General features: G+C 40.8%; 1 protein-coding gene across 7 annotated transcripts in view; it reads right to left on the bottom strand.

Annotated features, from left to right (window-relative positions):
- The window catches only part of VPS54 (VPS54 subunit of GARP complex), a 51958-nt gene that overhangs the window by 8654 nt on the left and 22260 nt on the right, over nt 1-21044 (bottom strand). For all 7 annotated transcript variants that reach the window (XM_062611877.1, XM_062611875.1, XM_062611865.1 and 4 more), the window contains 11 exons: nt 18336-18462; nt 17227-17334; nt 14201-14256; nt 12304-12400; nt 11489-11823; nt 9685-9814; nt 8789-8970; nt 7994-8106; nt 6679-6742; nt 4622-4727; nt 1273-1360 (listed from right to left, as the gene is read on the bottom strand). In XM_062611877.1, coding sequence (XP_062467861.1) covers nt 1273-1360; nt 4622-4727; nt 6679-6742; nt 7994-8106; nt 8789-8970; nt 9685-9814; nt 11489-11823; nt 12304-12400; nt 14201-14256; nt 17227-17334; nt 18336-18462 — 1406 coding nt within the window. The remainder of the gene's footprint in view (nt 1-1272; nt 1361-4621; nt 4728-6678; nt 6743-7993; nt 8107-8788; nt 8971-9684; nt 9815-11488; nt 11824-12303; nt 12401-14200; nt 14257-17226; nt 17335-18335; nt 18463-21044) is intronic.

Raw genomic sequence — 21044 nt, 5'->3', positions numbered from 1 at the left:
TCTACTTGACATTTTGAGCCCTGAGCACATGCAGACATCGGAGAGATCTCCAAACACCTGACTCATCAGCTACCTAACCTCGGCAGCAGCCACATTCTCAAGGCATCAATATTTCTTCTGCAGGAGAAGTACATAAACACCCAGCCCTGCCACTGCTGAGCTGCTCATAACCTGCTCTTGCCTGTGGCACCAACAGGATTTCCAAAGCTGAGCTTCCCCCGTGCTGTCCAACAGGGCCTGAGCCACAGAAGGACACATGGCAGTGCCAGCATGGTCACCACACCGGCTAAGCCTTCTGGAGCAAAGACCTGAGCCAGCTTTTCTTTGTGTGTTGTCTGCTTTGACACTTTGGCTCATGGCCCCCCTCAACTCATCCTCCTACTTCTCTTTCAAAAAGGGAAAGGCAGATTGGTGATCAGGACATCCTGAAAGTTTGAACACTTGCTTCAACCATCAACTAAAGGCTCTTAATATCAGGAGACAGTTTAAAACTGGGGGCCTCGAGTAGCATGTCAGACTTTTCTGGAGCATGGAGCAGGGCACCTAGCTCTCCCCAGCTCCTCAAAGCAGCTAAGGCAGTCCAGGCGGGTGAGTTGGAGCTGGCAATTCAGCTAAATAGCTGCACACTGAAAATGAGAAACTCTAATCTAACCCACATCATAACTTGGATTCAGCACACAGCCACAGAGTTCTTAAGCTACCTGACTGTGCCAGGACATTCAGCCACATAAAGACTGCTTGATCCAGAGCCACCCACAGAAATCCCTCTGTGCGTTACTGACATGTGGTTATAACCCACAGGAGCTATGTGTGGACACAGCATGACAGAATACAGCACCATGGGGCAGAGAGCCCAGCACAGCTCAGCGAAATGCACATGGAGATAGGGGTTTGACTGCATTCCCCTACCTATCCCCAGTCTCAAGATCTGAACACTAAGCAGCTCCCAAGCGTGCCTAAGTCACCACCAAAAAAGCAGCTATACCTTCCCACAGGCAAAACATTGTCATGGAAAACTTTCTAGCTCATATATTTGTTCCTGTTTCCTTCATGTAACACAGCAAAGCTTTACATCTAAAGTGGTCCGGTAGACAGCAAAGGAACTGTATGGGTTTTACTGCATCCCTTAATCAGACAATCAGCTTTTATATATGTTTTACTGCCTAACTGGCAAGGGCTTACTACCCTGTGTTCCATGCACAGCACCACCAAACATAACTTAACACAAATGTTCAGGGTGTTTTTGAGATTTTAAAATGTAGAAATCCATACCTAGGTTTTTTGTAGTGATTGTTTTCAAACCAACAACTTGTAACGCACCAGCCCCAAGCACTAGTTGGCAACTTCTAGAGTTGAAATACTGCGAGAAAGAAAAAACAGGCAGTGAAAATGCATGCTGGCTCTTTAACTACACATAACCACAGTTTAGAAATACCATCAATAAAACTTTGCAAGATCAAATAGATTATTATGAAGGCCACTTCCAGACTTTCATATTCTGTACTGCAGAGGAGTCCACAACTGTTAAGACAAAACTACTCTCAATAGTCACTGGCCCATAGTATTTTTTGACTCAGCTTATGCTACAGCACTCAAGGCAGCATTTCAGCAAAGGGAAATACCAGTATTAAAACCACAGTGATTTCAATTCAGTGACTAATCTCTGGTTCTCTACGAGACCTCTGGGTGAGGTTTCAAGAGTGTGAAAGAAAAGCAGCAAGTCAGACTTGCTGCACACTATGTTCAGCCTTGCTTTGAAAGCAGCACACAAAACCAGCTTTGTACTAGGAATCTATAAAACCTGCTTCTGATACCGGGGGCTTGGATGGAATGAAGGGTAAAGATCTCACTACTTCTGCTAAGTAGAGGAGACAAGTGCAATATCAGAATGGAAAAACATGAAAAGAACAAGTTTCTGTTCTGGCTCTAGACCTTCCCCACTTCTGATGTTAAAGAAAACTTGAAAGCACTGAAACTCACTGCTGCTGAAGTGGCTGCATCTGTGTTTGTAACACTATAAAATACCAAGATTAAGAAATTATGTACAGATGATGTTAAGCCATGTCAAAACCCAATTCTGTAAGAATTCCAGATATAGTGGGCAACTCATGACTTGATCTTCCTTAGTTCCAGGAAAAATGTTATCACCATGCACACAGGCCAGCAAAGTCTCTGGACAGTAACACAGTTCCTTTTAGCATATTCTCTCTTATTTTGGAATTCTGCTCCATCACCCAGCTTGAGACACCAGACAATCTAGAGTGGCTTGGGTAATGCAGTAGAGACAGAGGAGCCATTGCTGTTGTCCCTGTCTCCTGCACCGAGTAAGTCCCAAGGCTCATGTTTGAACAGAACTGTCCTATTGACACTGGGGTGGAAATTGGGAGACAAAAACCTACAGAGAGCTGACTGTTCCATGCACCTGAAGAAAGATTCACAAGAACTGTGACAAGATCACCCTGCAGCTTGTGTCTGCAGCACAGAGGATTTCACTCGCAGAGAGCTCCTTTTTCTGGGGGCACACAACCCTGCTTCACAGGTCTTGCTTCACGATAATGCAAGAACAGACCCACAAATTTCAACCCAGCTCAAGTAAAAACAGGAAACAATTTTTCTGGCTATTGCTTGGAGTCAGTCCCAAAACTGAGGAGCACTGTGAACCACACACACTTGCTCTGGGCTGCCCAAGTTGTGTATCCAGGGCCAGAAAAGCAACCCAGACCTAGTGCCACAACTGAACCTGAAACATGTGTGGTCCCTGAGCTGAGAGGCATAATCTACTCTGCTCTCAGACGGAAGTCAGGTTCTGAAACTGACAGTCATTTCATCTCCTCCTCCTGCAAAGCAAAACCTTTTCTTATGCCTCCTGGTGGACTTCAGTAGTAGATCCACTGAGCCAAAGACCTGTATCCTACACAGCCTAAGCTTCTCTGAAGTTACAGTGCTAACTCTTTGACTGTGTGGCAGACCATTAAAAACACGCTTTATAAAGCATGACAGACACTCATCCTCTCGCCCTGCCTGTTGTGCATATTACTCAGCTATTGGACAGCCTGTTGCAGACAAAGCAGTGAGGGAGCAGCATGCCTGAACCATTGAAAGAGCAATATCCCCTCCTTGTGACTGTTTGGAGGATATCATTCCTGTGTTCTGGCACTGTGGCTGCAAGCCCTCTCGTCTGCACCACCTAGACAACTCCAGGAACTATGATCGTGTTTTTAGCCATGATAAAATAGGTGCCAGCTCACTCTGGTTGCAGCCACAGGTCAAAACAGCCTGGAATTCCACTAACTGGAAACTCTTTGCAGTTTCCATCATATCTTGCTACCTTCAAAGCTTGCAAACTTTGACAGCTGTCAAAATGTGGGGTGACCTGCAAAGACAAATGAATGGCTCTTACTTTGTTCAAAGCAGTAGAAAATGAGCTTTTATTTTTGCTAGCTGTTCTTGTCATCTTTTCAATTGATGGGACCTTGCTGCCAGATAGGAAATACAGTATTTAAACTGCATATGATGTGTGACTACTGAGGAATAAAATAAAACACATGGAGCTGGAACACGATACGGGAGGGGGAAGAAAAGTAGATGCAAATCTGGCCATGTCTGAGGCATCTGCTGCTATTCTACCTGCCTGCAAAAAGGTGCTGCCAGCCTTGAGTGAAGCAGCAACTGGAGAACAAGAGGTGAAGAGGGGCATTCCCAGCTCCAGGTTTACTGATTTCCCCTGGACACTGCTTTCAAAGGGAAAGGTTCATGGATGAACCTGAATGATGACTACAGGGAGGAGTGTATCTGCATCTGGTTATTCAGGTAAGAACTATCAACAGGAGGATTATTTAAAGATCCATCTCCCAGGCTGTGTTTCACCTTCCCTGCCCCTACCGTAAGTACAATATACTTCTGAAGAGTAGAATCTCTTAATCTTTTATTGATTACGCTGATGTTTAGAACTGTCAATATCTGACACAACCTTTGTGGGTAAAGAGACAAGTGAAAACCTTGAAATAAATTAACTGCTAGGTTTTGGAAACTATATAAATATATGACCATTTTAAGGTGCATTCTTGTGCTCCTTTATTATTGTTTACTTATATTACCTTGCTCTATATGTGCTTTACCAGCTTTTCTCTTCTCTAGTGAGAAAGAAATGACAAACAGGTCCTGGTCTTTCATCATCTTTACAACAGAAGCTTCATCCCATACTATTTTTCATGCTTCTACTGACTATACCTCTACTGACTTGTAAAAACCCAGGGACTTGTTTCCACCCTGAATATAGATATATCTCTGCGGCATCTGAGACCAAACTGCTTTTTCTTCAGCAGAATTAATTCTACACCCAGCCTGAAGGACAAGCAGCTATGACAAGTACAACAAGATGAGATTTCCCATTAAACACGAGGAAAGGCAGCCTTCCCAAAGTTAACTCACATAACCAATTGCATCTTTAATGCCCTTAGTTTAAAAGGCCACCTTATGGCACAGTAACAAACACAATCATTTATAGACAATTTGTATCATTTATATGAAATCATAAAAACATGTGAAGCATCACAGAGTAAGACACGTTCTCTGCCCTGGGTACCCCTGATTAGCACAGATGGTACATCTAGAGCCATACCTTCAGTAAATCGGACAGGCGGGTAAGCATGTCAGTGGTGATGGACGGAATGTTATCCACACACTGGCAGTACTCAAGGATTATTCTTATTAATAGCAATACTGTCCTACAAGAGAGGAAACAGACAAATGTCATCTCAGTGCATGGAAGACATTGAAAAAAAAAAAAAATCAAACATGGGCCAGTCATGCTGACAGAAAGCTACCTAATGCTACATGTTATAGCATTAAATAAACCCACTAACTGATCTGACATAGAAGTAAAACATAAAATAAGATACACATAAAGATGGTTATAAAGAATACCCAACTCCACAGGGTGGCACCTGGAAAAGTACTTAACATATGTGAGAGAAAATCTCTGAGGTTCCTTCATATAACTTTCCAATCTCCAAAAAAGCTACTAGTGGTTCTAGCGGAACTAGAAGTCTTCATGTAGATGTTGGCAGGGGACAAATAATGCAAAGTTCCTGTCTTATTCAGCTGTATAATTCTGGCCAACTTTGAGCAAGTATAAAAATCTAGAGAACGTGGACAACGACCACCACCAACCACCACTGAAAAGGATGCAATGAATGCTAAGGAGTCACAAATAGATAAAGCAGCTTTGAAGAAAAGGCACCAAATATTCAAAGATGCTCAACACCCGCCATTTCCCTTGAATTCAGCAGACACTGGAGAATTTGGGAGCTACTGGATGGAGTCCAGAAAGAGCACGTATGCTCCTTTGAATTCAAATACACAGGGGGCAAGAAAACAAAGGCAAGATCAAATGTTCAGAGTAGATATTCTAACATTTCAAAAAGTTAAATCTCTTTCTTCCTTGAAGCAGCAGAGTGCAGAAAGATGATGAACAATGAACTGGGATATAAATACCTGGAGAATTATTTGGGCTCCTTTTCATGAACGCATTTTATTTGATTAAATACAGTGAAACTCTATGCAAAAATGTGTAGAACCGAAACAAATATATGCACCAACATGAAGCTGACTATTGCTTCACAAAGCCAAATATATCAAGTTTCAAATAAGCAGAGATGGATTATCAAACACACCATCCGTTAATTCAATTTTATCCTTTAAAGCATGCTCAAATGCTTCTACTCAACCTGAAATGATCTTTTACAATGGTATCAGTTGGCTGGCACAGAAATTCTGAGCCATCAGCTTCTGCTTCTAACTGAACAATGATATCATCGTGAAGCAACTCATAAAATGACAGCTGGTCAAAGACATTATGTAAATCAGAACTTTTAAGTTTGGGGTAAATTGATGTTAAGACTCTGGGGAGTGAGATCTTTCAGGTTTTACTCCCTCCCCAGAAACGCTCTCGTGCATATTTAATGCCCAAGCCTCACAGTTGTTGGAAACACAGCATGCTTTTAAATGAAAGATGTATGTGAGTATCATATTTTAAAATGTCTTTGATACAACCAGCTTTAAGAAACTACTTTCCAGTCCAAAGCAATAGCGTATGCAGCTTCTGAGACAGCCCATATCTTATTTCTTATCCTGAGTAAGATAAGCAATCATTCACGAGTAGACTCATGTATTTTGGGGCTGTTCAGTGTAGAGAAGACAGGGCTCTGGAGAAACCTTATTGTAGCCTTTTCGTACTTAAAGGGGGCTTATAAGAAGGATGGGAACAGATATTTTAGCAGAGGGATGGGGACTAAATGACTTCTAAAGGTCCCTTCCAACCCAAATTACTATATGATTCTATGATTTTAACAGAGATAACCTATATTGCAAGAAATAACAAGTGTGGTATGAAGACAAACCTGTATTTTCATGACTATGTGTTTTCATTAAATAACTGGGGGGTGGGGGAAGTAAAAACTAATGCAACCATAAATTTCAGAGAAGAAACAGCATTTGAATGCACAGTAGAGCTTGCAATGTTTTAGAACTGTTTGGGAACTAAACAGAATCTAGTCTGTGGAAAGAGAAGGGTTTTTTTACCTTTAAAAGACTGTTAAAGCTATTAGCATTCATCACAGTTCTACTCAAAAGCTCTTGCCAACTAACGCACTGATAACAGAAAAGAGTGCATCTTACCCAACTGTTGCATATTTTTGTCCTTCAACAATAAGGAATTCAGCTGGCTTTCTTTCTTCAGTAGCTAGATACGTTGGCAAGAAAGGAAAAGGGACAAGTTGAACTAAAAACAAGTACAAAAAATGCTGGTTTCTAAAAATCTAGTGTTCCCTTGCTAAGTCTTGGAAAAAAACACCATCAATCCTTGGAGCACTGCTCTCTTTTACAGTATTTATTAAACAGTTGGTCACCCATCCTAATTAGTACAACCTGTGAAGTTACTTTGTCATCTGCTAGTATTTTAGACCAAAAATCCCCTAAAGCCCCACAGTTGTCATGTAATTAGAAACTTCAAATACAAGGTTACAAACAGAAGAAGAAAAGCAGAAAAAGTCACTAGGTTTTCTACTACACATTCTCAAATGACTTGGCTGGGTATATTAATATTTTAGTTTCAAACACTTCTTCCTCAGGCTTCATAGTAGAAGCTCTTCCTGATGCAGTTCTTCATGCCACAAGTTTCCTATCTTCTTGAAGGAAGCTACAAGAGCTTAGCTTAAGAGCAATGGTCGATGAGCATATTTTGGTGTCGTGTTCAATAACTGGAGCGATTACTGCCTAATACACTCTCTGTATCTACTATATACCTGTTGAAGGGTCAGGGTTTCTCCACCGTGACGCTACCTTATTTTCTTTTCACTCACTCATCTACTGCCATTTTCCTCCCCCTCTATGTATGGCTGCTTCTTCTAGCTGCTCACACACATTAATCACTACAATACTGGATGAGTATCCCCACAAGGTTAAGAATGCATTATCCATTCCCACTTTGCACACAGGGAAATGGGGCATGAGGAGAAAAAAGTGACTTGTCTGAGTTCAAATGAGGTTTCTGTGGCAAGGTAAATAATTGAATGCACATGGGTTTTCACCTCCATGAGCAGCCACATAGCACGCTGCCTTTCATTTGAACAACTGGCAGATGAAGTAACGTGAAGGAGCAAGCTTTGTTTAACACAAGGGGGCTGAGCACACACTCGTGCTCCTTGGTCCCTTGCAACACTTCACTGGTATGTTCTGGGGAAAGACTAAATTTATGCAAAGACAGTAAGTCTCTACACTGGGAATACTTATATAAAAAAGTAGCTCTTTCCCTGTGCTAACACTTCAATGGGTTTCAATAAATAAATACTCTTTTAAGTTCAGCACAAGAAGTTTCAAAGACAGCAAGCAAACACAGATCAAGAGTGACATCGGATTACGTCCATCAACATTCTACAGCATAGCAACATTTAATGCTAACAACTCAACTAACAGTAGGTCTGAAGATACACACCTGCTGGCTTTTTTTCAGGAAGAGAAATTCTGCCATCTGACACTGAATCAACAAGATCCTGAAACTCGGCAGGAACTTCAGCTTGCTTCCAGCGTTCATTGTCCAAAAGCAGGCTAGTTAAAAACACGAAAGAGAGGAGGCTAAGAAAATGAAATGCCTTGTCTTGACACTTCTCCTGCCTGTAATACCATGGAATCAAAGCTACAGTAACTTAAACAAAGCCACTTGCCCAAAATGCTATGCTATTCATCTTCATTTTCTTCTTTCTAGAGGTGCCCAAAAACTGGCAGGAGCAAACCAGAAAAACACAGCATTGGCTTAGAGATACCAGAGTTTGTTCACTCCATCTGTCATACAGGACAAAAGGCTTCACTAGGCAATAAAGATTCTTATGAGATCACTGCCACTGAAGTAATGTGTAAATAATGGAATTTTAAGAGCTTTTGATGGATGAGAATGAATGGACTTGATGCACGTTACTTAACCCCTAAGACAAAGCAATCCTGCCCTTCGATGTCAGTCTTGAGTACCTCCTGTAGCTAATTATTGTCCTCATTTAGGTACGTATGATTCTCAGTGTGTAACAATCCAGTTTGAAGAAATTAAATTATGAAAACAGTATAAGTCTAAACCAACAGAAAAGTTTTGGTGTTTAATACAGTTTTTTTCACCCCCTGCTCTTAAGTACCAGTGTTCTGGCTTACTAGTCTTTCAGGCAACAAGCGATTGTGTTTGCCTGGCATACGACTGATAAAGATATTCACGTAAGAACAAAGAGATCTTCTACACAGATACCTTAGCTTCGTCTTCCTCTCCTCATGGAATCTGTTCACAAATCTATTGGCTTGACTCTGCAGTGCTCCTCGTAAGGACATACTTTTCCTGCCGCAGATCTGCTCAGTATCTAAGATAAAGCCTTCCATCAAGCGAGAAAGAGTAACAAACTCATTGGAATTCAGCTTCTCTAGGAAGCCATCCTATGTGCAAAGGAAACCATTGTAAGCAGACAAATTCAGAAATGTAAAGAAATAACTCATCAGCATGTCTTGCGGCTACTAGTATTTTAAGAGACAAATCACTTAACCCTATATAGGACAGAGAAGGCAGACTGCAGTGCAAGCTGCTACCTTGTCATACATTTGCATTCTCTGCATGGAACTTCAAAGGTGGCAAATCAGAACATTTAAAAAAAGAAAGCAGCAGAAACCCACATTATCTTACAATGACACAGTATGTTAATGCTTGTGTGCTCTGGGCATTAAGATCAAGTGCCTGAGGCAGCAGGAACAGTTCACAGAATGGTTAGGCAACTTAATCTCAATTGAGAATGCTGTTTCAGAACTCTTTACTTATTAAACCAGTAATTTAGGAGTAAATTCTCATTAAGGATGAGACACCAACAGCAGTCTGAGCCATAGAATCATAGAATAGTTAGGGTTGGAAAGGACCTTAAGATCACCCAGTTCCAACCCCCTTGCCATGGGCAGGGACATTCGTCCAACCTGGCCTTGAACACTGCCAGGGATGGGGCATTCACAACCTCCCTGGGCAACCCATTCCAGTGCCTCACCACCCTAACAGGAAAGAATTTCCTCCTTATATCCAATCTAAACTTCCCCTGTTTAAGTTTTAACCCGTTACCCCTTGTCCTGTCACTACAGTCCCTAATGAAGAGTCGCCATGCTCCTTACCTTTGCTCTTGCCATGAGGAACTTGACTGAACGATCATGGCAGATATCAGAGGCATTATAAAGTAACTCTTGAATATTGTTCGCCAGCCTTACCAGTTCCAGGTCAGTCAGCTTCATGTCATCACTGATCCTATAAATGACAGAACCAATTGGTTGAGCATCAGTTTATCAGAAAAATTGTATTTCTGCTCACAGGTTGCAGGAAGAAAGAGCCTTGCAGCAACTGTCAAATGTAGATTCAGTTAGTCACCAAAGCCACTTGGTACAGTTGGGATCTTCTAAGTTGCTGTCAGTGTCATGCCAGACCCTTTAACAAGGAAATGCACAACTGCACATCCTGATATTTTGTTTTAAATCCACACTCTAATTGCTATTAATGGTCTAAGAGAAAACACAACATAGCCATTACTAATACAATAAATATTAAATACAATAAATATTATTTACTGAGCTAAAATTTACCCAGTTCCTATAACATTTGAACACTGCAAGCATATGACAGATAAATCACATTTTTCTTCCAATGTAAATGTAAGGCCTAAAACATACACTCTGCACTCCTCATGACCTTGATCTATAGACTACCATTCTATTAGCTCTTTACACTTCAGGCTCCTAATTTAGTGCTTTTCAAAAACATATTTTGTGATTGCCTGCTGTACTGAGGCCAGCCATTAGCACAACCCCGACATTCATGCGACTAGTTAAGATAATCTTCTAGTCTGGTGTGGTTACTCAAGAGACAGTCAGTATGAGAGGAGAGAGAAAACCTGAGAGGCTACAGAGCAGCAACTGGGTTAACATTGTTCTAACTGTGTAATTTTATCAGCCTGCTCCAAACACAGAGCAGAGGTGGAAAGAAAACCAGAAGAGGGATGAAGCGAGTTCATTTCAGAGCAAAGTTACGCAACCAGCCTCAGAAACAACTTTATTGCTCAAGAGCTCTAACTGGGTGGTGTATTTTTAGCAAACTTGGCAAAGTGCTCCAGACCAGTTCAGATCCAACCCCTTCCTCCTTCCCAGCTCCTCACTATAGCCCTAAACTCCACACTGCATTTCTCTTCCAGCATACGACAGATGTTTCGACAAACAGAAGCTTGAATTTTTATTTACATATTTATTTTAGATCTATCTCCTTCAGCAGCATTTTGAAGGAGAAGGTTTCTTTAAAAGCTGACAATTGCCTACAACACACAAGTGTAGACACTTGAGTACCAATCAGCTACAGGAAGCAGGCCACTTGCCACCTTCCATCTTTCAGCAGGTAACAAACGAGATGGATTTATTTAACCATCGTTAAACAGTGACAATGAAGAGCAATAAATTCTCTAGAATTTATCTATTTATTCACTTAGATGGCTTTATGGAATTTATATTTGTTCCATAAAGCCAGCATACAAAAAAAACAACCCAGAGAAAAAATAGCCTCAGCGAAGATGCTTCTGCCTGTTAAAGGCATGACAAACCATGTCTTTCATTGTAGGCTAGGCTTGCATCTCTTCTGCTCTCTACAGAAGCGGGCTCCCCAGCAGAGCAGATGGAGAGGGGTCCTTTTCTTAAGAAGTGACATAATCAGTCCCATACTAATACACACAGAAGTGAAAATAAGGCAAATAAATGAAACAAAGGTGACTCGGGGACCGTGCAGTCTGATGGCAATCTTTAGGGGTGATGGTGGAGAGCCACTGTGCTTACCTAGAAAAGTGCACTTCCTCAAGCTAATTTTTCTACTGTATCACTAGAAACAACTGCCTGCACGTAACACCTTGTTTCTGACATGTCATAAAATTGTGCTTTTACTCACATCATCTCTACTGCCCCTGCCGTAACTGAAGACGAGGTTTGCTCTTTGCTGGATGAGGAATCAGTAGTGCATTCTGGTTCAGAAACTGAATCGCTGCTACACGGCTCACTGTTTGGAGAAGCGTTTCTTTGAGAGGTAGTGTCAGCTGCTACAGGCGGAAGGTCCCCTTCGCTGAACGCATCGCTTATGAACATGCCTTCATGAGTCAGGTAAGCCACTTCTGTGTCTACTGTACTGTCCTTAGAGTTCTTTTGTAAGGTGTCCTCCAGGTCTCTGTTTTTTTGGTTCTTGTCTAGAACCAAGAAAACCACGCTACGGATAGTACTTAATGTTGCCTAGAAAGAAATATGACATTTATTACAAAACAAACCCCAAAACTCTGTGCCATGGGCTTGTGCCAGAAAATTTTTTTTTACCTACAAAACTACACTAAACCCTGGCTTTATTTTCTGTTCTGTAATTAGCATTCAGAGGCAGACCCATCTGTCTAAGACCGTAACCTGTATCAGATGTTTCTGAGAATGGTGAAAGAAACCTCATTTGGAGCAATCTAACACATACAAAAGTTCTGTCCTAATCCCTAGCAGCCTGAAATGGATGTAATCATGCAATAAGAGGTATTATCTCCTTCCCACTGCTCTCTTTGTTAGCGCTAATCATTTTTGTCCTGAATGCTGATATTCACATATCCTTCTTTCAATCAAAAGTTTGAAACTCCACAAGCAAAACCAACATCTTAAGACTTTGAATGAGAAGTAGCTTCATTTCGTTTCATGTCTGAACTATGTGAAGCTCTTGGTAAATGAATGTCTTACCTTTATTCTCTTGAGGAAGATGGTAAACTTAGAAAAAATATTCTTCAGTAAATCAAACCACTGAGGAAAATTCATCATTCTCATCTGGTCTGCAAGCCTAAAAAAAGAGCAGTATTCAGTAAAGCAGAAATGCCGACTGGCCATGATGCTTACTGGCACATAGAAAATATACTGTAAATACAAGGAAAACCGTGTAGACTTTTATCTGGCAGAACAACAGACATCACCTGAACAGTCACTATCAACACAATGTATGCAAGCAGAATGGAAAAGGAGATATATAAAAATAGATCACACTAACACAGTGAAAGCCTCACATTCATCATTCATTTTTTTCCAGAGAATAACGTTCTTTTCCCTAGGATAGGCATGTGTTACCAACAAGGGAGGGGGTTAATAACATTCTCACAAATCATGTGAGGAAAATGAGAAAAAAAGGAAGAAAATACTTTGTAAGTGTTGCAAAAGCTGTGTTATTAAGCCCATTCTGTTGCACTGCAATGAGACCACTTCTGCTATTAAAGTGCAAGTCAGCTGTTTGTAGCAGAGGGCAAAAAAGTCATTGAGAACAAAAGTTAAATCCTGTAATACACAGTTAGAACCCAACAGCAGAACAGTAAACATTGGAGAACGGTGAGCAAATATCCAATGTTTAAAAATGACCCTGGGTCCAGTCTTTTCCCAATCGGGTATGAATCCCATGGAGGTTCTGCTACTCACTTTGCTTTATCAGCTGGTCTGTTTTTATTACCTTGGGGTAACCCTTTGCTCAGCAAAATGAATTGCAGAGCTCCAGCAAAACAGTAGCTGCAGGGGCCTCTGGAGCTGGGACCTCTGGAGATGCCTTGTCCAAACTCTGCTCAATGCATGCCCAACCAGACTCCGGGCCATGCCTAGCCAAAGGCCTGACTATGTCCCAGAAGAGAGATCCCACAGATTCTCTGCCCCCCTGCTCCAGTGCTTGACCATCCTTATAGGGATCACATTTTTCCTAAGATTCAAGTAGCATTTCTCATATTTCATGTGCTCATCGCCACTTTTCCTTCCCCTGCACACCTCTGGGAGGAGCCCGGCTCTGTCTACAGCTCTGCTATAACCCTCCCATGGGGTAGCTGTGGGCAGTTCTGCCCCGAGTTTTCCCCTCTTCAGGCTGGAGGGGAACTCAGCTCCCTTGGCTGCTCCTTCTACACTCCATGCTTCAGCCTCAATCAACCCAGTGGCCTCTGCTGGATCTCAATGCCTTTCTTGTTCCTTGACCCACAGGCTATGCAAACATGGCCCAGGTTGTGGCTGCAAGGACATGCTGCTGGTCCATGGTCAAATAGTTCTCCACCAGGTCATGCCCTGCAAAGCTGCTCTGAAGCCAGCCAGCTCCGCCCTCTCCTCTTGCAAAGGGTTGCTCCTCTCCCAAGACACAAGATGCCAAGAACTTGGCATTTGCCTTTGTTGGGCTTTGTGAGGTTCCTGCTGGACCAGTTCTAGGGCTGAATTTGCCTGGTCTCCTCTCTGGATGACACCCCACTTATGTAGGATGTAGTGAAACTACTGACACATTTTAGTACAAAATCCCAAGTTATGACGATAGGAAATGCTTTCAAGTAGTTAAGAGATACATGCCTAAATACAACAGTTTATGCTTCATACAATGAGATGCTCTGAATTCTAGTATTTATTTTAAAGGTATGTTTAGGGTCACATTAGAATCTGAATGAGAAGGGGAACAGACAATATTCCCACAGAAGCAAACAGAAGCAGAGGCTGAAAGTGAAAGAGAAGGATAATCCTTACAGAGACATTTAACCATAAATCATAATGTTAAGTTTACCTATGCTAAACAACATCCATCTCCTATCCCCACCCACCACCACCAAAAAAACGGATTTGGCTGTATACTTACTTAACAACCACTTCTGTATCTATTTCTTCTATCTGCGATACTGTATTAACCACACACTGTCAAAATTAAAGGGGGAAAAAACAAAACAAAAAAAGATCTTAGCTTCTTTCTAACCACTGCTGAGTTCAATAACACACAAAAGTAAAATAATAAAGATGTATTTGTATCATTTAACAACTCATTTCTCTAAAAACAACAAAACCCCCATAAGAACCACCCCCAAACCAACCCCAAAAATATCTATTTGCAAAATACAGATGATCAAAATGTTCCCAACTGCGTATTAAAGCTCTGAAGGGCACAATGGCTCCATCTCAAAGGTACCTGCTTTGCTGAACACGGATGCTAAGCACTGTTTCAAAACCGTCTCCCAGGTCAGGTGCAAGACATATTCTTCCTCCTTCCAAAGTGACTGACTTTGGAACATGTTGGCTGACTTCCTTTTCGGCTTTAAATACAGGAATTTATAACTAACCTACAACAGCACCAGGGAAGCGTGGAAACACACATCTACAGTCCTGTGCTTTCAAATGTTAAGGCAGCCCCAGTTTCAACTGCTCTCCTAGCAGACATGGTATTTGCTGTCTGTCTGGCCTCTTCACCGCCTGCCTCCGTCTCTAGATTGCTCCACATCTTTATTGCTACGCTGTGGCCTTTCCTCAAAGGACACTTGCTCTTCAACTGCACACAAAACTGGCCAGTTTCATCAGGTCTCCAGCACAATCAATTTTCATTCCAAACACGTCTACTGTTTTACAGCAATTTCACTACCCCTTTTCACATTACTTGCAAGCCCTAGGTACAAATCACCTCCATTCAGACTGAATTAGGTGTTTTCTTCCAAATGCCAATCAGTAAATAACCTGATCAAATGAATCAGTAGCATTTGAACTCATCTTGCATTTAAGTGAGTATGTACAATCCAAATGGTGACTGGGGGCTGCCACCTCAAACTTCATGGATTCTACATGTGTTTTGAATAACGGTGGTCAGTAGAGAAGCTTCTTAAAAACACACTTTGGTTTTGAACTATGCAGTGTGTATGGTGCTTACAAACCTCTGCTCTTTCACCTCTCTGGCCTTAAAGAGCTACTAAATTACTAACAAGAGCCAGTGAAGCAATGCATTTGAACAGGAAGCACATTTGAGACATGGGAAGGAAACAGCTTCCTTATTAAAGAAATACATACTTAAGAGTTAAGACAATAGGCCACAACACGTGTTGTACAAACCACACAAAAGTACTCTGATCCTATTCTCCCTATTCAATACAAACTTACACTGCAGGTTAATTAAACTTTGTCTATTTAATGAGCAACGATGACACCTGAAAAATCCAACATAAAGACAAATGTTCCCAGTAGAACAGGAAAAGCACTTTATGGCTGAGAATGAGCAGGAAAACCTACCCATTGTGCAACTAAACAAAGAATTTAAAGGGGGAAAAAAAAAGTCTCCTTATGACTGCTGATCCAAGCAAGTGAAAAGCCAGTGGAATCTGGCAGATGAACAGTTTTATCCTGGTGTTATTAATTCATGTGTATTTTTTCTTTGGTGTTAATCCTTACATGGAGGCCCAGAACACATCTGTATGCCTTTGTTTTTTCAGGCTTACAGTAATAGAGCATGACTAGAAAACAGCGTTCACTCACACCCTCTGCTGATCTTTCAGGGAGGAGGGCAATGACCTGGCCCAGCATTCTACTGATTTCAGGCAGGGAGAGAACAAGGTACAGAAGTGCTTAACTCAATTTAAACTGTATTGGAGTCAAGTGAGAAAGTACTTGCATCATCACCAAGTCCTTTACAAGAAGTGGTGGTGCAGCCACACACATCACTGTCTTCTAATTCTGTCACAACTCTGGCAGTGTGGGCCTGTGTTATCTATGCCCACCCGCAACCAGATCAACAGAACCCTGGGAGTGGACTGGGAGAGCTAATCTGTTGTTTTAAAACAAAAACCTTAAAATAATAATTAAAAAGGAAAATACCAACTTTTAAAAGCTAGGCTCCCAATCTGGTTTGTAAGACAGCTGTGAACACCATACTGTACTAGGAGAACAAGAGAGTGTCTTCATCTGATGGCAAACCCACAACCTGATTATCCCCCAGCCTTTGAGATACAAATCAGAGGTAACTCGTAACACATTAGAACATGACTCTTGAAATAATCACATACCTTTAGGGGAGAAAAACACACAACATCCTCACATACACATACACATACAAACAATTAAGATGAGTAAAATTAAAAGTACCAGAAATAAGCTCAAATTTCAGTCTAAGTTTTTGTTTGCAAACAAAAGCCATCAGGTCGCTGCCCAAACTAGTCCATGCGTTTTCCCCCACAGAAGTCATCTGAACTTTGTTTATTTGTTGGTTTTAGCTGGTCTGATCTACAAAGAGTTTGGTTTGAAAAGACAGATTCACTATCCTAAATGGCAAATAACCATACCAATGTGGACAAGACTCTTCTTCCAACCTTTTATCATGTGCCTATGCTTGGTCTGTGCTAACACTGAGGCAAGCAATGTTTAACATAGCATCTGTTAGGAAATCCATTGTTTCAACTGACAAGATTTAAAATTCTCTTTTATGTATTTACACGAAGAACTTGGAGGTTTTGTTTTTCAGACGATTTGGGGGGATTTTTGGTGTGGTTTTGATTTTTGGGTTTTTTTTCTTCGTCGGGTGTTTCTGAAACAGCGTTACGACAACAACTATACTATTTGGGAAAGACAAATCTTAAGGAAAAAGCCAAGTTAAACCAGTCAATTCAGAACAATGGTAACTGTACAGAGAAAGCTGTGATGTGCAGTACTTATGCTGCCTACTCCTTCCAGAAGGTCTTTTCTGCAAACAGACCTTTTTTCAGGAATTCCTTAGTGTCTGCAAGTTCAGCTGCTCTAGATGAGAGACCATCCATCACCACAAAACTTTATCAGAGATGTTCTTTAACTACTTGAACAGTAATTTGTAAGGGGTTCAGGCAAGCTTGTAAGATATGTTGGAAGAGTTTGGCTTACCTGCTTAATTATGTTCTTTGCAGTAATAATCATTTCATCTCCATATATTTCGTAAAAATTCAGCTTTCTTTGTTTTAGAAGTCCAAATACCAGTGATACAAGTCTCTCCTAGCAAGAAAGGAAAAAAAAAATTAAAAAAACCCACACTAAAAATATCAAGGTGAGGACAAAAAAAAGTTTAAGAAATTGCACAGCAGTAAGTTCATTTATCAAGCACCCAGTGAACAGTATTTAGATCAGTCCAGGGCCTTGAGACTAATGCCATAATTTAACTGTACGAAGTCCCCTGTGGCAATACCAGCTGAGTCCCTCACAACCCCTTTCATGCCTGTTGCTCAGTTGTGCTCATCCACTTGTGCTTAAGAACATGGGTATTTCTAGAGATTAGTGAGTTTCCTTACCCCAATCAAGAATGGCACTAAATACAACTGCACCAGCACAAGTGAGAGGCTATCATACTGCAGCACAAAGGTGGGGAGAAACTACAGGGCAGAAATGGGAATATCTAAGTGGTTTATGAAACCCATTGATGAGACAAGACCTAACAGTTAACAGGGTCTAGCAATTACTGAAGAATAGTACAGGCAAAATACAGAAAAATCTTTTCCTGGCTAGACAGCAATCACAACAGCTTCATCTTCAGAAGTTTATGATCTTCAGAGGAATGAGGAATATAGATATACTGCAAACAAAGCATGCATTCAGGGCACCCATATGCTTGATATAAGCACCCATAAATGCATAGGGAGACAGAATGAGAACAGCATGCAACTATCAGCTTTCATTGCAAAGCTGACATTTTACAGTCAAGTAGATATGAGAGTCCATGTTCTTTTCCACTTACAGGCTGAGGTTCACAAAGAACTGAGTACATTTAATCAGAGAAAAGAGAACTGATTATTTTTAAAAAATAAAGTGGAACTGGATTGCAGCTCCACAAGGTTGGTTACAATTATTTATCAAGTACAAAAAAGGGGGCAGGGGGAGAAGTGAAATCCTATGAAATTATAATGTTGCTGCTAGGGACCTGAGCACATTAGTTAGTGCTAATTAAGTGTGTTAAAGATGCAAACATATTCATCTGAGTTTATTTTTGATAACAGACATACCTCTTCTAGAATTTGGCAATCATCCTCTAGGGGTCTATTTAAATCATTGCGCGCGTACGTCGAAAACTCTGCAATCATCATTTTATCTATCAGCTTTTCCAGTTCACAAAGCTGTGAGCCAAGATGCCTAAGAAAAACAGCCATGGAGATACGAGCTAAATAATCAACCTGAAAATGAATCATTAGTTCACAGTTGAAGAAAATAACCACCCAGCAGGTAATTTCCATGCAATCAGTGCTGGCTTAATGGGGGGCTCAAATTTTCACTTCTTAGAGCAGTTGAAACCATGCATCTGTCAGAGGCACCATCACCTTGCAGTGAAACATATGGACTTGAATATTGATGGAGGGTAAAAACTGGAATTAGGGCTTTATTTTTGGAAGGTGTTGCCTACCTCTCTTCCCAGTGAAGCAAACCAGAACTGAGAATACTCAATGCTTGTCAGTAGAAACGTGTTAAAAAGAAGGAATACTTCTTTTGCTTGCCCATTTCCTCATCCCATCAGTTCTTCCACTTCAAACATTCGAGCTTTTAGTGTGGTCACAGATTTAATTCATATGACCGAGATACAGTAATAGCTTTAAATGATACAATGGCTCTCAAAGAACACAGAACACTTTTCACATTTCCTATTTTTATGCTACTCTAAATTAAAAATACTATTCCCATGTACTGCAGATTTTGAAACATATTCTGCAGACTGTTGTCATACAGACCCACAAGGGAATTTCTCACATCAGAAATGTCGATCAGTCTTCAGAAGTTGTGCAGCTAGAGAAACTTTTAGCAGAGTAAAATTAAAAGTGAGAATTTCAGACATGCCAAACACTTTCAGCCATGCTTTCCAACTTCCACTGACAGTGCGAGCACCAAGGATCTGCAAAAATCAGTCTGCTTCTTTTAAGAAGAAAGGAAAAAAAAAATGAAACAGACACTTTTGCAATGAGATTTAACAGGAGCTGTGGTATTTTAGATAAACCTGAACACAAAATGGGGATGATGAACACGCATGGCTCACTGGCTTTAATTTAGTGCTGGTGTAAGCTGGACCATTAGCTTGCACAGAGCAGCAAAAATCTCTTGGGACTCCCTGGTAGGAGCACTGGTGAACCAATGCAAAACCGACAGCACCCAGCCTTGCAAACCACCTACAGCAAAGTCAGCACTAGGGTGTGAGGAAGCACAATGCCAGAGTTGCTCCTCCCTGCAGAAGCCCACATGGCCCAGCACTAATCTGAACTGAATGAATCTGGCTGGATCTGAGTGAAGCAGATTAATTTCTTTAAGATGACCAGGGATGTGCCCACTTTGGAAATTGCTGGTCAAGAACTGGCTGGGATAGACAAAACGGACACATTTCAAATACCTAATTTAAGCAAACATGCCCTCTCGGAAATCCAAGCCAGTTGCATCATGGATATGTCAAACCAAACAAAACAGAAACAAACCCTAAAGATTATTATTTGCAGTGTAATGACTGGAGTTGCAAAACTTACTTCAAGACTAATATCTACAACACAAAGGCTTCTGCTTAGGTAAGCACAAATTTCTCTTCAGTAAATTATTTCTGTAACGGTGCCTACATACACTGAAGCACACCGTAACCTACCCTCTCAAACCTCAGGTTATGGAAACATCCAACAAGAGTTCCCAGCACTTTGCCCAAGATGTTCTAGCTCCTCACAACAAAAAAATACCCCTCCACCCTGGAAGATGCAGGAACAAGTTAAACCTTAATTCATAGGCCATTGAAACATTTTGGCGACTATCGCCTAAGAGGTACCAGTCACACATCAGGTCCTTTCAGTGACTGAATAACTACAATCCTCTGATGTCAAATTTGGAGTGCAGGGTAAAAGTTCTTTAAAAATACACAGATGAGAACTGTTTTTCCAAGTATCTGTGTTTTATTGTATAAAAATGTATAAACATGTGGTTTGCCAGCATACCTGTGCTAAAAACTCACTGTAACTCCAACAACTCAACCAGGACTGAGAGAACAGTGTAAAAATTGGCAGTACACATTTGCAATTTAGTGAACATGTTAAGTTTTCTCAAGTTGGGTTTTTTTTTGTTAAAATTAATTCGTAAATTTAAAATTTGGTAAAATTAAAAAGATGAACGTGAAAGGGTTACAACTTTAATCCTATCTTATAGTAGTAGCAAGCAAAAGTCACAGTTATGACTGATACATAAAATCACTGGGGATATTACCTAGATTAAAGACATCATTTTATAATCCCACAGCACCATTAAGGTGCTTTACTTTCTTCCTATAATTAGAAACAAATTACAAAAATAGAAAAGTTCTTGTATATGAATGAGAAGAGATACTAATTATTTTGAAAAATGAGATACTGAAGTTAACCTCTTAAAATAAATCAGGCATTTAACTCACTTGACAGCTGTGGCATTCTTGCTTAGAACAAAGCAAGAACACCCATTTGGTGTTTCTTAGAAAAAGCTGAAGTATTTGTGTATGCCATCAATTTAGATCTTTTTATAAATACTATTTATTTTTAGAAACACAACATTCTACTCGGAAGTTTTATCAGGATTTCTATCTCTCCACTGCACAATATCTCCAGACACTACACACACAGGCCACTGTGAGAACAACTGTGCAAGGCTTCTCAACTGCACTTGCATCTCTGGTGGAGGTGACAACTTAGGTTGTATAGGACTCACCTTTCTAAACCATTACTATC

The sequence above is a fragment of the Pezoporus occidentalis genome, unplaced genomic scaffold (genome assembly GCF_034315485.1).
Source record: "Pezoporus occidentalis ecotype Australia unplaced genomic scaffold, CSIRO_AGI_Poc_V1 ctg10, whole genome shotgun sequence".
Classification (NCBI taxonomy): domain Eukaryota; kingdom Metazoa; phylum Chordata; class Aves; order Psittaciformes; family Psittacidae; genus Pezoporus; species Pezoporus occidentalis.
Note: the sequence above shows the minus strand (reverse complement) of the source record. Positions and strands in the feature narration are given on the sequence as shown.